Raw genomic sequence first — 14,632 nt, 5'->3', positions numbered from 1 at the left:
ACTGCAGAGAATGCGGGGAAAATGCGAAACTTCTCTGCCGAGTGCAGTCGTGGCTGTAGTGCAGGTGTTTCATTCAGTGGTTCAGTAGAGGCCAGACCGCGAGTGCACGTGGACGCTCGATTGAATGAGTGCATGGCCTTGTATCTGTGTGTCTTCACATGTACATGTGTGTGGAGCGTATATTTGCCTGCCAGAAGCGAGTGTGTTAAATTCTCTAAGCATGTGTGACGAATCAAGTGGCTGGGAAAAGAGCAGCGCCCTTCATGGCCTCTCTCGGCCTCTCACAAACTGAATTCTAAAGAGGCTATCGATCTGTCAAGGTCTCAATTCAAATTTTGCTCTGCGCCTATCTCCCTATCATATCTATATGGCTTTGTATCATCCTCTTTGCATCTTCCGCCGTGTCTGTCTTTGTATCTGCTTCTTTATTTAATAGTTATCACGCAGAATGTGGGAGACAGATAAAAAAAAAGGAGAGAGCATCCCCCACTGATATACGTCTTTCATCCTAATCCGTAGGTCTCTGTCCAAGAAAGGGCCTCCTTTTCACTTGTGTGCCCTAAAGCCTCTTATACGTGACCCCTCTGTCTCTCCCTCAGGGCTCTCTCCCACGGCCAGAAACCACACACACAAACGCACAGACACCCACATCTGTGCATTCTAGTTCATGGTAATAAGCCACGTGAAGCTGCACGTGTTTGAGTTGAAAAAACGTAATGTTTCAACTTCTAAAACAAGCTGAGGTCAGAATGCATTTGCGCCAAACACCATTACGGAAGCTGTCCAAAGTCACGATTTGCCGAACCGACAGAGAACTCTTACTATATGTTTTGCTTCGAGGTGAAGGCAAATTTACCGCCAGGCTGACTAACACAGCTGCTGGGAGAGCGTGTTCCTTGTTAGAAGAACTGACCTCAATAAAGACGGACGTTTGGCAGTCCGTTATGTAACTAACTGAGGATGATCCTGAGGCTGTGTGAATGTGTGTGTTGTTGTTGTTTTTTTCGCGAGTGCTTTCATGTTAGGGACCGTACGAAAGTTACTGGAGTGGGGAAGAATCTGTATCTTATGCTCCACTTTTTTGAAAAATAAGTATTATTTTGCACCCTTTCTTTAACTTCAAAAACTGCCACACCCTTCTGCCCAATAACTAAAAAAAAACAATACAGAACCGCATTGAGTCAGTACAACTTCTTTAATTGTGTACCCCAATTAAAACTTCCAATTTATTTATACATCAAGCTATAATGCTTTTAACCCCACACCAGATTTCAGATATAAAGAATAAATGTCAGTTAGATCAGATGATGTTGTAATTTATGTATAACTTAAGTTGTATGTCTGATTGTCCGTCGTACATAGGGATGGGTTCTGGCTCCAGGTTGGTAAAATCCGTGGTTAACGAATCCCTTATCAAATCTTTCCTCCACAATCTCTCTTAGACGGTCTCTTTTGTCTCTTTCTGACACCACAGGCATCTGCAAAAACACATGCACATGTTAACTCAACAAAGGGTTGTTAACAACACTGACTGCCTGAATATGGCACACCGCTCTAACTTAAACGTGTGGACACACTTCGCCAAAGTCAACAAAACAACTGTTAAATGCAATATTTTCTGGAGGGCACGCACAACAACAGGGGGGCCGACTAAAATATTGTGCTGAAATATTCATCTACAGTCCTCCAAGTAAGAGCGTGTTGCATTTTTGATAACCTGAGAATGACAAGTGGCAGTGTTACACCATATTCTGTCACCCATCTGATCCGGGGCAACGACTATTTCACGTTAACGTTAAGTGCATCGTGCATGCAGAAAGATCTGCGATATATCTCGTCAATATTTGGTGAATGGTAAAGTAGAATTAATATTATTTCAACTGCGTTCTTTTTGTATTCGCTTCTATGTCTTCTGCAGATGTAGCACAGCCCCCCAGCGAGGAACAACCGCTGTTTTCCCTTGCAGCAAAAGGAAACATGAGTCAGGAGGGTTTGTGAATGTCACATAGCAGTGACAAAATAAGTGGGGAAAGCTGCTCACCCTTTCAGTGCGGGAGAATCTCTGTGGTTTAGGTATGATACTGAGGGAAATAAAAAAACGCAGATGTATTCATATCCCACCAAACAAACAGTCCCAAACCCCAATAACTATACACCCCTTGTTATAGTTATATAAAAATGCCATTACTACCGTCCTTTCAGTCAAACCCTTTTCAGACCTCCCCCACCCACTTGTCCTCTAATGATTTCCACACAGTCCCTTAGTTGGGGTTATGTTTAAAAAAAGAAAGCTACGGTCTTGGTGGTATATAGCTCAACTGAATGGTGATGTTTTATCCTGTATATGCACTACATACATACCAATGTCATAATACACATAGAAACCACACTTCCTATAGAGTTACTGTAATCCCTCAGAAGTGGTCACACAGTAAACATTTCACACTGCACTCAGCGGTAAGAACAGAGAGGCTCTCTGTCTGCACTGTAGTGAGGGATTTGATGCTGGCTTGCACTCTGCATGGCGTGACCCCACCCCTGGTAAATACAGGGTTGGAGGTTTCCTCTGTGGATAAAAATACACTTGCCTCTCTGCAGAGAGGGGGGAAGAAAAGCCAGAATTCCTCTCTCTTCTGCGCCCATTGTGCACGAGGAGCCAGAGTAACTTCCGCATTCATCACAAGTGTTGAATGGCGATGTTGAAAGCAATCCGATTACACAGAGGTGAGTGAGTGTCACGAAGTGCATGTTATAGAAGTGAGCAGCAATTCTGGTGAATGCTTACATTGTGTAAAGCGTCTGTTAAGGATGATGCAACTTATTTGGTAATTTGGAGAACTATCTGTGCGGTCCAATTCCCATACTACCAAACAATCTGGTATGCCAGAAGAAGATTTAGTATGCCCCAATACATAGGATGTCACATTCAGTATGCCAAAAATACCGGGATGTCGTACTGCATCCGGTCACAATCTGCAGGACACATGCCAGCATGCTTTTGTGGCTATTCTGACCCACAATCCTCTGCAGAGCGGATATACGAGCAAGGGGGTCAAAGTTCAAGGTATCAAGTTGCGACAAAGTTGCGAATACTACAAAGTAGTAGTACAAAGTATTATTCTCAACTGAATACATACTGCATGCAACAGTACGTACTTTGTAAGGGCATCTGAAGTACGTAGTCAAAGTAAAAGAAAAGGGGATTTGGAAGGCAGAGTATGATTTTCCTTCTTCCTGCTTTTGTCTTTTGTCCTTCACGGGCTCCCTTACTTCACAACCTGTGACATCATCAGCCTGTTGTGAAAAAGTTTCAAGCTAGCAGAGGTCTTCGACAGCCACTGATAAACTTGATCCCAAAAGTTTGACAAGACTCACCAGAGGTGTTCTGTGGTCAACCTCCAATATGCACTGCGAGCTTCCTGTTCAGAGAGAAGAGATTTCTACTTGTCGAACCTGAACTGGAAAAGATACTTTGAGTGACTTCCTTGTTTGAGCTGGCAAACACACAAACTCAACTCATTGTTATGGCTCCTTGGACTCAGGTGACACGCAGGTGAGTTATGTCATCCGGTTTATGATAGTTGTTTTAGTGTCAGTTTGATCTTGGTGGATCAAGTTTGTAATTTGGGCTACTTATACAAACAAATGTACTACCTTTATTAATTTATTTGGATCTCTTTACAGAAAGAAGAAAGCCCATAAAAGTTCTGCACCTCTCTGCTCAACAACTCAAGTTTTTTGAAGAAATAAGGAAGAAAATGGCGGAAAATCAGGTGTGATCCCGTCCGCTTCTCTTACAGGCTGAGGGTTGAGTAGCAGGTTAAACTGAAAAAATGAGTCACGGGGGACAAGAAGATCAGGGGACGGGACTGAAAGACGTCTTCGACATACTAGTCAAAGCACCTCCGCTGCAGCTGCTGAGCTTGACATTCCAGCTGGGCGAGTCTCCTGAGGAGAATATCGTACACGCCTTATGTCTGATTATTCTCCAGAAAGAGGCGCGTGCCCTGGACAAACTCCAGAGGCTGAAGAACAACCACCTCGCTACCCAGCTAGTTGAAAAGTGGCAGATGAGTGAAGGCAAATTAGAGGATTTTGCTGTTCGTTGTGGACATTTTCAAGAGCTTGCAGGAGAATCTCTGGTCCTGTTGGCTCGTATTTTCAAGGTTTTGTCAGAACGGAGGCTGTGTGATCCATATCTGAGAAATCTGGCGTACAAGAGAGCCCTTTCCAGTGACGATCAAAAAACAAGCAGTTGTGAGAAACTGGAGCACGGTCACCTGACAGAGGAAGCTAAAGTCGTCTGTGGGCCTCAGTTCGCAGAGTGGGTGTGCTCCTCGAACGATCTCAAGTCAGGGCCTTACCGTGATCCTCTCAGCAGCCTGGACGAAGGTAACGCAACGTTAAGAGCTACCCTGCCTCAGGATCAGTCAGAGAGAGCTCACAGTCTGCCCAGCCCACTGCAGGTGACCTCTTCGATGCCGTCGTACCCTACTCATCTAGAGATAAGTATAGCTCCGACAGCCTCGTTTCAAGATGACAGAGTAGCTCCAGAAACATCCGATGAATCCAAACTAAAAACCGAACCCGCCCTCGTTGTCAGCGAATGTGAAGCAAAAAATGCACTTAGCCAATCCCTCGCATCTCAGCCTCGGCCCAGTCAACCTCCTCTGTCTGGTGCAAAGCAACACTCAAAGATGGATGAAGCATTAGCTGCAGAGGGCAGTAAGTCGGACAGTCTTATCGCTCAGAATAAGACTCTAAACCAAACCACCAGACCGACCTTTGCACTACCTACTGCGACAAACATTGTTCTATCCAAGATGCCCGCTCCATATGAAATGCAAGACAGTAAAGATGTCGAAGAGGAGGAAGAGGCGATATTTTATTCATTTGTTATCTTGCATGCACCGGAGGATGACGATGTGGCCGAGAGCATGAGGGAAAGAGTGAAAGAGGTCATTGGTAGTGATGGTGCAACTTTTTCTGGGGACTTTGCCATCCCCGGAAAGAGCACCCTGAGGTGTGTAGAGGATGCTATCGACAACTCGGCCTTCACTCTCCTGCTGTTCACCCGCAACTTCAACACTCGCATGCTGGAGGTGGAGACGGACTCGGCCCTCATCAACTCCATAAACAAGAGACACAAGTACAACACAGTTATCCCTCTTCTGCCACGGGAGAACTGCATGCACAGAGATAGCCTCCCTTTGGTTTTGCAAACAATAAATCCACTCGAGGAGAACAGGAGCTTCGATAGGAAAATAAAAAAGTTATTCTGTCGAGCGACGATTGAAAAGCAGAGGAAAATCTGGAACGCAGAGCAGTTGGTGAAGAGGGAGATAGAGCGACAGCAGAGACTGAAGAATTTAAACCAGTCCCAACAGCAGCTCATCAAAGAGTGTGCAACAGCACATTTGCTAGAAGAAGAGATGATTTCATTGGCTAGAAAACTTCATCTCGGCCCCTTTGTGCCACCTGAACAAGACAACGGTGAGGGCAGGGTTCACCGGCAACAACAACAGAATATTCACATTGAAAATGCTAATTACATAATAATTGGTAATGAGTCTCACATGACTGTGGGTGGAGGTGCAGACAAAGATGATTCAGTGGAGGAGCAATAACCTTAAAGATGGGGGGGAAAATACTGTGGAGTCAAATTATTTGTAGACAAATGAGAGGAATAGTCATGTTTATTGTCTGAACACTAAAATGTCAGAGCTGTAACTACCGCGGAGTATTGACACGCGCAGATTGTTTCATTGTATTTAAACCTGTTGGTGAAAGGAAATTCAATAAAATGTTCAAAAGATCAGTTCAGTGGCGTTTTAATGAAAGAGGACGCCGTAAAGAGAGTCTATTGAGCAGAACAATGCTTCTGATTTTCAACAGACGACTGCCATCTACTGACCAATATGTGATGTGTACTTCCTGATCTCTTCTGCTGTATGAGCCCACTGTGGACACTAGGGAGCGATGTTGTTACACACGCCTCACTGCGCCTCATCGGCCTTCACAGGACCTACAAAGCCAGCGTCGCCCAACAACACTGCTGGTCTGGTATCTGAGAGCTAAAAGAGATCAAATGAAATCTTGATTTTGCACATCATTATTTCAAGTGTTCGTGTGTGTGTGTGTGTGTGACTCAAATCATTGTGTTGAGGTGTAAAATTAATTTAAAGATTTTACTGATTGGCTAATGTTCAGGTGAAAGAGGGCCTAACCAGAACCCGCATCCTGAGATTCTCAGGCTTTAAATAGTTCCGACTGAAAACGATTAACACTTAATTTGACTTTTTTGTTCATCTTTTCTTCTTGTACCTCCAAGTATTTTGTTCGTTTTTGCAAATATTTGTGCTGAGGTAGTTTGTTCCCCGTGTTGTGTTTTCTGATGCACTTTGTAACCTTGTTGTTGAAGGTGCGTTATAACTACATTTGTATTCTAATTCTGACTGCACTTTCTACACTGTACTAAAATAAAATGTACTTGGTTAAAAAAAAAAAAAAGACGAGTAACCAGCTAACATCATTTTAGGGATTAAGTGTATTTCAATGTTCTTAATCGTTTAGGTGAAGCCAGGATTGACTGTCACAAAAAACAAGGTGACACCCACAGGAGCATCCTATCGCTCAGACTTCAGACGGGCTAGTATCCTAGTGTGTGTGTGTGTGTGTGAGACTCAATTCAGCCTAAACTCAGTCATATAGGTGCAGGACTATTTCAGCATGTGCACATTCCCCTGTGCTGCCATGCCTTTATCATTTTGTCTCCAGCCCAAAAGAGTCTCACACCACTGATGACTTCTTTAAATAAGAACATGATCTGATCTGCTGCATGTGTAACCCATACCAAGACTCTAAATATTGTAAAAATGTAAAGAGCACTGTAATGAAGAAAACACTAATTTGTGTAGTTCATGAAACTTTGACAGTTTGGAGACACAAGAGTTAAAAGTAGTGAAGTGTGTGGATGGTGAAAATGTCTAAAGTCTTACAAATACTCAGGCTACCAGAATAGTGCTGTGTGCTTAAAATCAACATTTCTTTCCCTTTCTTGACATCTTTTAACTGAATTATTGTACAATAATAAGTAATAATGATCACCTTAGGGTCACACTTCTTATCAGAATATCATAAATAGAAAACCATTTTCAATGATTTCAATAAAATACGTTTCTTCACGACTCTCCTTCATAAATATACAGCTATTATGATTGTCTGTACATCTGCCAATATAGTTCCAGGTTTATAGACCTACACATATCATTTCTGTCTTTCCTCATTTCTCCTTTGAAAGATAATTAGGGATTCAGTCCGAATCCATTGAGCCAGTGAACTTGGTCCGTGCTACTTTATGATGACTCCTGTCAGGACTGAATAGACTGGGGTGGGTGGATCGCGCGTGCGCAGTGCGCTCTATCCTCCTATCGGTGCCGCAGGAAAAGCGCAGAGAAGACGCCGCGGAGGAGATAGCCGGAGAGAGGAAAACAGTTAGAAAAGAGACGAACAACATGTACACAAACGGACTATTCGGTTAATGCGTGATACGGGCCCCCGGGTGGCGTCGGACGACAGCTCTCCTCCTCTGCCGCACAGCTGCGCCGTTATGTCGGACAACCCGAGGAGAATAATGTCAGGGAAGGGAGGAGATCTTCAGAAATCCTGCCGCTGAACTGCGCTGTGCTGTCAGGGTCTAAGGATACCACTGGAACATTAAAAAAAGAACGGATGAAGGTGCTCGTGTAAGCGAGGAGCGCCCTGTGTTATCCAACATCGTCGTGCTCTCCAACAACCAGGCCACGCGCAAAGTTTTTTTTTTTTTTTTTCCCCACATTTATTTGTCAGGAGAAGGGGAAATTTCTCTGCATTGAATTCCTTTGGACGGGATGTCATCCGCAGCCAGGAGGAGTTCCTCTGGCTGACTGATCGTCCGGCTGCTGTGTAGTAACGAGAGAGAGAGAGAGAGAGAGAGAGAGAGAGAGAGAGAGAAGATGGGAGATGCGGCAGACGACAGCGGGATGAGACGGACCTTCATCGTCCCTGCCATCAAGAGCTTCGATCACTACGACTTCACCAGGGCCAAGATCTCGTGCAGCCTGACGTGGCTGGTGGCCAAGGCTTTCGGCTCGGGTAGGTGACGCCTCTCAGTCGTTTATCATCAAACATTGTTAAGATAATCCTCCAACACGTGTGTAGGGACCGTAGACAGATGTCGTGTTGGACCAAAGGGGACTATTTTGTCAACAGCAGCCTTTAATGAGACTGAAATGTTTCCTCTCTTTCTAGTCTATAAAATAGCAGCAATTGAATACGAATTGGTCTCCAAAACCAGCATAATAGTCCTATTTATCCTTTAAGTGAGTGACATCAAAATAAATAGTATTCAAGGTTAATGCATTTCTGTATTTATTTTTGTAACAGTCTCTACCTGGAGTTCATGAGTCAATGAGCTGCATCACTGCTCATCATGTCACAGTGTCATTGATCCAACCTGTTGCTTGCCTGATGGTAATTCTTCCCCACTGCAGAAGTGAGGCTCAGCCTGTTATGCAACACTCTGGCTACAGATCTGTACCGCCAGCCTTCACTGTTGATCAACAGATGCGTGGACTCCACGTCTGTGTTGTAACTTGAGCGATGTCAGAAAAACTCAATGCATTTGGATTCAATCCATGCGTTCGCAAACACAACACGATGCGCGTGAACATTCACTCACACCCACAAAAACAATCTGAAAAAGTGCAAATGCATTTGTGATTCTATCCAGACAGTAAACACGTCGGTCTCTTGTACTCTGGTTGTTTATAAGTCTAATTATAAAACCAAACTCCCTTCTACTGGTTTACATGCAACCAAACCAAATGTTCTAAAATATCTGACCAAAATGTTAGTTAATGCTCATCCCACTTTGCCCAACGGAATGTCTTGAAATTGCTTGTTTTGTCCAACCAACAGTCCAAAACCTAAAGATATTCAGTTTACTATCACATTAGTCGGGGGGAAAGCAGCAAAGTAGCCGTAAACAGGGAGTGTTTGACACATTTGGTTGAAAAATGACTGAAACATTTATCTTTTGCTCTATAAAATGTCAGAATACAGAGAATAATGCCCGTCACACTTTCCCAAAGAGACGTCTTGAAATGTCTTGTTTTGTCCGACCAGAGGTCCAAAAACCAACAGATATTCAGTTATCATATAAAACCAAGAAAAAATGCAAAATCTTCTCAATGGCGAAGCTGGACTGGAGAAGTTGCCAGTTAAGTTTCTGTCGATGAGGTAATTGAATAATTGACTAATTCATTATTTTCTAAGCACAGTATCATAGCTTCACATAACAGCTTACAGTGCACTGCTGTGTTGTGCTCGTCTTCACAGTAATGCCGGTGATGTTTTCACGCGTGTCAGTAATTACTCCTCATACGTGACTACATGTATCCGAGCTCTGGCCCGTCTGCTGTTCCTCACTGTGGTCTGGCGGCCTCCCCTTTAAAAACACAGAGTACTTCCAGCCTGCTCTCAGCCCCGAGGTTTACTCCAGCTCCTAACGAATGCCTCCATGTACAGCACTCGGCGCCTCAGAGTGGTCCGCCGCCGCACAGACAGACAAACCTAGAAAGAGACGGATCAAAAGAGAGACCTCTGAATCACACCTCATTGATCCAACAGTGGGCTCCAAATAGCTGCATGTGAGTCACTCTCAGAGAGCATGGCATGTTGGGGAGAGACACACAAGGTGACATCAGCAGGTCTTGGTTCAACACGACCTGCCGCCCTGCACCTGCCACAGTTTGTCGGCAAACTGTGGCCCACTTCACAAGCAGGCCTCAGAGCCTCGCGTGGCCTAGTTTGGACGGATGGTTTGAATCTGGTGGCGCTCGGATGTAAAAACAAACTTTCTCATCAGCTTAAAGTTTGGACTGAAGGTTCAGAGAGGTGGATTTGTGTAAGCACGGTTGTGCTGACCATGCAGTAGGAAGCAAGGGAGTCAAATATGCATATGGCACTTTTTAAAACAAAGTGATTGACAGTAAGAAGAAGAAGGGAAGCGACAGAGAGGACCATTTATAAAAACAAGCACAATGCAGTGTACGAACCCCAAAGTTAAAACTCAAAAGAAAGACAAAGACAACAAATGGCTTTTAAGATGCTTTGTACAGATGTGCACTGATAGTACTGAGACACAACACATGTGTGCATGTGGAGGTTTGTGTGTATTAACTGTCAGAGGACAGTTTTACTGTCTCCACACTGATGTGTCTCCATGTTGGCCTCAACAAGGGTTTTAACAGCAGGGCCTAAGAGCTAGTCTTCAAGGGTTGTTAAAGAACCCCACCAGACATGTTTTAAGACCCATAAAACTATCTGCCTTTAATCTTTACTCGTCTCTTTAACCACAACAAGATCAATTAACTTGCTCAACATTGTTAGAATCACATCTACTCCCTCTCTCTTATTATACAATCCACAATCTCTGAACACGCAGGTCGAAAGTTTAACTGTGGGACACAAGATGCCTCCTTCTTCACTGAATAGCCTGCTCTCAGCGTGTGTGTGCTGGCTTTGTGCTTCAGCAGATCTAGGTTTAAACTCTGCACATGCATCAGTCTTCACAGGGAAGCTCAAACATCCAAGTTAAGTAACACTAAGCACAACACACGTTTGAGTAAATCAACGTTACTGGTCAATATCTGGCATTTGTTTACCTCGACACTGGTCCAATGTAACTGCACTCAACAGCGACATGAGGTTGTAATTTGAATATTTATCCAAATCTGAAGGTGAGTGTTCACCAAAGGGTAATATATCACATTATCAGCTGCAGCACAGACACCACAGTGATTCTGACTGGACTCAGCTGTATCACTCAGATCTCAGCAGTGATGTAACCAGCGGTCACCAACACTGACCTTTTATTCAGCTCATTCAGAAGAGCCCGCTGGCTGGAAATGCAATTCTTCAACTCCATCAGTACCTCTTACAATAAAGAACAACAAGCACGTAGAAGAGCCAGGAGAATATTCTGTCCAGCTGCGGGGGAATGAACACCTCTAAAGCTGTGCGGGACTGATCGATGAGATCAGATGGTGACGTGAATGAAAACATGCATACTTTAAGGAACTTTAAGGCTTTGATCAGCAAACAGCTGTGCAGTGATTCTCATGACTTTTGCTGTGTTACATATGTTGCGCTGCTTCTAGTAATAATAGTCTAATCCCTGTAAAAAAAAGAAATGAATCAGAAATCATTACCTGTTGGCGATCCCTAGCTGAATATGTTTTTAGTTTCAGTTAGCCAGCAGAGATAAACACTGCTGACCGTGACGTTGTTGCGTGCTGAGCTGTGATCTCGGGGGTCTCCAGGGGGGCAGTCTTCTCCGTGCCTGGACTTCCTGTGGCAGCTACTTCCTGTCTGTTTCCTCTTTGATGGCCAACACAAAGGAGAGGGTTTCTACTTGACGAGGCAGATTTTTATGAACTCTAGAAAAGCCTGCTCTCCGTGCTGTTGTAGCTTTATGAACATTCTGACAAAAGTAGCATCAATGCAATAGTTGTGACTAGCTTGTTATAAAGTAGCTGTTGATGTGGGTGAACATCGGCCTGTTGCTTTAAATATCTCGGCCTGGGAGAGCTGCACTAACCACAGCCACTGGAAGACTGCAGATGTTTGATCACAAGTTTAATGGGTTTTGAGCTTTAAATGTTACATTTTTATCATGTCGTTATGTTGAGCTCTTTTGTCTCGGCATTTTTGTTACCTCGAAGTGATCGACGAGCAGAAAGCTGTACCTTTGCGATAGATTCCTTTTACGTCTTTTGTTTCCTTCGGTGTGATTCAGAGGCAGACAGAGAGGAAATGACCCCACACACCAGGAACACACACTCACACTGGAACATGCAGACACACACACACACACACACACACACACACACACACACACACACACACACATTCCTTTACTTGCCTGACACACATGGGATATAGGTGCATAGATAGAGTATGTTATGCAATGACAAACTGATGGCTAGTATTGTATAACTCTGAGTCACAACATGTGGTTTACATCAACACAGTTTGGTGAAGAAGGAAGGAAAGAGTGAGTTAGCCCTGGAAGTGTAGCTGTGTGTGTTCAGCTATTTTCCCTGAAATCAGATTTACTGTATGAGGTAACTCGATTAGAAGGTGCTCCATGCTTTGTAACATACACGTCCACCTACACACGCACATACTCACGACCCACACACCCACACACACTGTTGCTTTGTGCTCACAAGATGTCCCGTGTGGATCTTCAGTCAGATAAGCACCAACGAATATACACCCTTAAAATGGCCTCATTCCAGGCTTTTGTTTTTGTGAAAATATACTTTTCACTCATGATGTTCTTGAGGTTTTGTGGTGTACACCATCCTTTCTGTGTGTGTGTGTGTGTGTGTGTGTGTGTGTGTGTGTGATTATACTGTTGCAGCTTTGAGCTGGTTATGGCTCTGAGTTACAATGTATGTAGCCATAGTAACAAAAAAGACAGTAAAATATAGAAAACAATAGCGGCAAAGCTTTTATTATCGTCTCTGTCGACGGTGGTGTCTCAGGAGGACGGGAGAAGCATCATATTGATCAAAATGATATCTCACCCATGTGTCCTCTCTCTTTCTCTGTGTCTTTTCCAGACGCAGTACCAGAGGAGCTGGTGGAGCCTTTATACCGGGACCAGTACAACCAGGAGCACCTGAAGCCTCCGGTGGCCTGCCTGCTCCAGTCCGCGGAGCTCTACTGCCGGGCGGGAAGCCTGATCCTCCGCAGCGATGCTGTCAAACCGTTACTGGGACACAACGCTGTCATCCAGGCCCTGGCGCAGAAAGGCCTGTACGTCACGGACCAGGACCGACTGGTCACTGAGAGAGACCTGACCGGCACGCCTATACACATGGTGAGTGGAGATGCACCAGGACATCACTGAACACATCCTGGTATTTATGCTGCTTTCACAGTTGAGTCTGTAACTCGTGGTTCTTTCTGTATACATCCTTTTGATCACTGGCTTTAGAGCTCCGTCTGTTCACTTGCAAATTCACACGTATGCTCACAGACACACACACACACACACACACACACACACACACAAACACGTGAGTGTATACGCATATAAACCAGGGCTACAACTAATAATCTCAATTTCATTAATCGTCTATAAAATGTCAGAAACTAGCTAAAGATGGCCATCAGGATGATCAGATGTAACTGTGTGCTTTGCTGTGTCTTCCCCCTCATGGGGAGTAAGTCAGTTATACGATAGTGTGTGTTTGAGTGCACGGCTCCATGTGTCCAACTGTTAGACCGTCCTCCAAGGTCTGTCCTGTTGAGAGCAAAACAACCGTTAATGACGGGTTTCCTATAGCAACCCATTACTCATTAGAGGCTCCGGGCCATCATGCCTTATGTATTCTAGTAGTATGCTGTCGATACTGTGTGGAGAACATAATAAGGCTGCAACGTACAATTATCTTCATCATTGACTGATCTTAATATGAAAATGCTTGATTAATGGAGATTAGACAGATTTGTCTATAGAATATGAGAAAATAGAGACAAAACCCAAAGATATTCAGTTTACGCTTACATTAAACAGAGACGAGCAGAAAGTCCTCTCACCAGAGAGGCTGGAACAAACTCATTTGGGGAATCGTTGCCTGAGAAAATGATCATCGAGCCGTCGATAATTCCTTGTTGATGGACTAATGAATTGATGAGCTCATTGTTGAAGCTCTAGAACACAATTCTGCTGATTCGATTGTGTCGTTGATTGGTGGTGTTTTAGACTGTAGCAGCAGATCCAGACACACTGCTAGCACACGCATGGCTGGAGACCGGCACTTCTGCTGACGCCAAAAGGTGTCTGCATTGCAGTGTACCCTCTCTCTTCTCTCCTCCCTCCCTCTCCTGCTCTCCCACTCTCTCTCTGTCTGTCTGTCCTACTGTTTCTTTCCTCAACTCTTTGATTTCCTCTGTAGTAGAGGAACTGCCTGTGTGCGCACCTTTTCTCCATCTCTTGTCACGCTCTTTTCTTTTTTAATCCTTTCCTTCCCGCTACCTCCGTCTCATCCTAACTCTTATCTGTGTGGATTAAAATGAGACCGGGACTTTGTTATCTCCTGAATATTTAATCGAAGCTTAATCATAGTTCACCGAGTGCCCACAAATGTTTCTCGGTCTCGGGCTGTAGCCGGTGTTTTATTCGCCCTCTGCTTGTGCTTTCCCTTTTTACGGCTCCAGAGAATAATTCAAAGTCACAAGTCGAGGGCATTTCTATGTTTACGGCCGCTTGTGCTCCATCGCTCATTGATCGAGGATGTTGTGAAGGTGGGAATGATGGGCGGCGATTACATGCAGCGCGTAATGATCCCGTGATCTTTCTCCACTATAAAAGGGCATTTATACATCGCTCTCTTTGTCTGGGTGATTCAGTGTGCATGCAGGTGATTTAGCGTGCAGTTTAAGTGACAGTGTTAAGTAGAAAAATAAAGCCTATTGACTCCCTGTGATTACTGCCCTTCGCTTGTGTAACAGGCATTAATCTGTCCATCCTTATTGTTGCTCTGTGCCCTTCGTACTTCGTTAGACTGCCTCTGCA

The 14,632-nt window shown here is 44.3% G+C and overlaps 2 protein-coding genes and 2 long non-coding RNA genes across 6 annotated transcripts in view; 2 read left to right on the top strand and 2 right to left on the bottom strand.

Moving 5' to 3' along the window:
• Window positions 1-1,176: 1,176 nt before the first annotated feature.
• On the bottom strand, window positions 1,177-3,037 carry LOC142956453 (uncharacterized). The gene is made up of 3 exons (XR_012956024.1): window positions 2,589-3,037; window positions 2,042-2,081; window positions 1,177-1,478 (listed from the first exon to the last, which is right to left on the bottom strand). It is a non-coding gene; the product is annotated as an uncharacterized LOC142956453 (long non-coding RNA).
• Window positions 3,038-3,297: 260 nt separating this feature from the next.
• ticam1 (TIR domain containing adaptor molecule 1) lies at window positions 3,298-7,157 on the top strand. 2 transcript variants are annotated; one of them, XM_076098386.1, is made up of 3 exons: window positions 3,298-3,553; window positions 3,685-5,493; window positions 5,896-7,157. In XM_076098386.1, the coding sequence occupies exons 2-3, from the start codon at window positions 3,834-3,836 to the stop codon at window positions 5,922-5,924; spliced, it is 1,689 nt and encodes a 562-aa protein (XP_075954501.1). In that variant the 5' UTR covers window positions 3,298-3,553; window positions 3,685-3,833; the 3' UTR covers window positions 5,925-7,157. The 2 variants fall into 2 exon arrangements, with proteins under 2 accessions (XP_075954501.1, XP_075954500.1); XM_076098385.1 differs by lacking the exon at window positions 5,896-7,157 and having other exon boundaries at window positions 3,685-5,818.
• Window positions 7,158-7,483: 326 nt separating this feature from the next.
• The window catches only part of camsap2b (calmodulin regulated spectrin-associated protein family, member 2b), a 28,606-nt gene continuing 21,457 nt past the window's right edge, over window positions 7,484-14,632 (top strand). For both annotated transcript variants that reach the window (XM_076098102.1, XM_076098101.1), the window contains exons 1-2: window positions 7,484-8,133; window positions 12,672-12,931. In XM_076098102.1, coding sequence (XP_075954217.1) covers window positions 7,995-8,133; window positions 12,672-12,931 — 399 coding nt within the window. In that variant the 5' untranslated portion in view covers window positions 7,484-7,994. The remainder of the gene's footprint in view (window positions 8,134-12,671; window positions 12,932-14,632) is intronic.
• Window positions 9,045-11,102, bottom strand: LOC142956487 (uncharacterized). The gene is made up of 2 exons (XR_012956030.1): window positions 10,911-11,102; window positions 9,045-9,612 (listed from the first exon to the last, which is right to left on the bottom strand). It is a non-coding gene; the product is annotated as an uncharacterized LOC142956487 (long non-coding RNA).

This window comes from Anarhichas minor, unplaced genomic scaffold (genome assembly GCF_050575085.1).
Source record: "Anarhichas minor isolate MPS153535 unplaced genomic scaffold, ASM5057508v1 ptg000024l, whole genome shotgun sequence".
NCBI classification, from domain to species: Eukaryota; Metazoa; Chordata; class Actinopteri; order Perciformes; family Anarhichadidae; genus Anarhichas; species Anarhichas minor.
The sequence above is the reverse complement of the archived record's forward strand: the minus strand, read 5'-3'. Positions and strand labels throughout refer to the sequence as shown.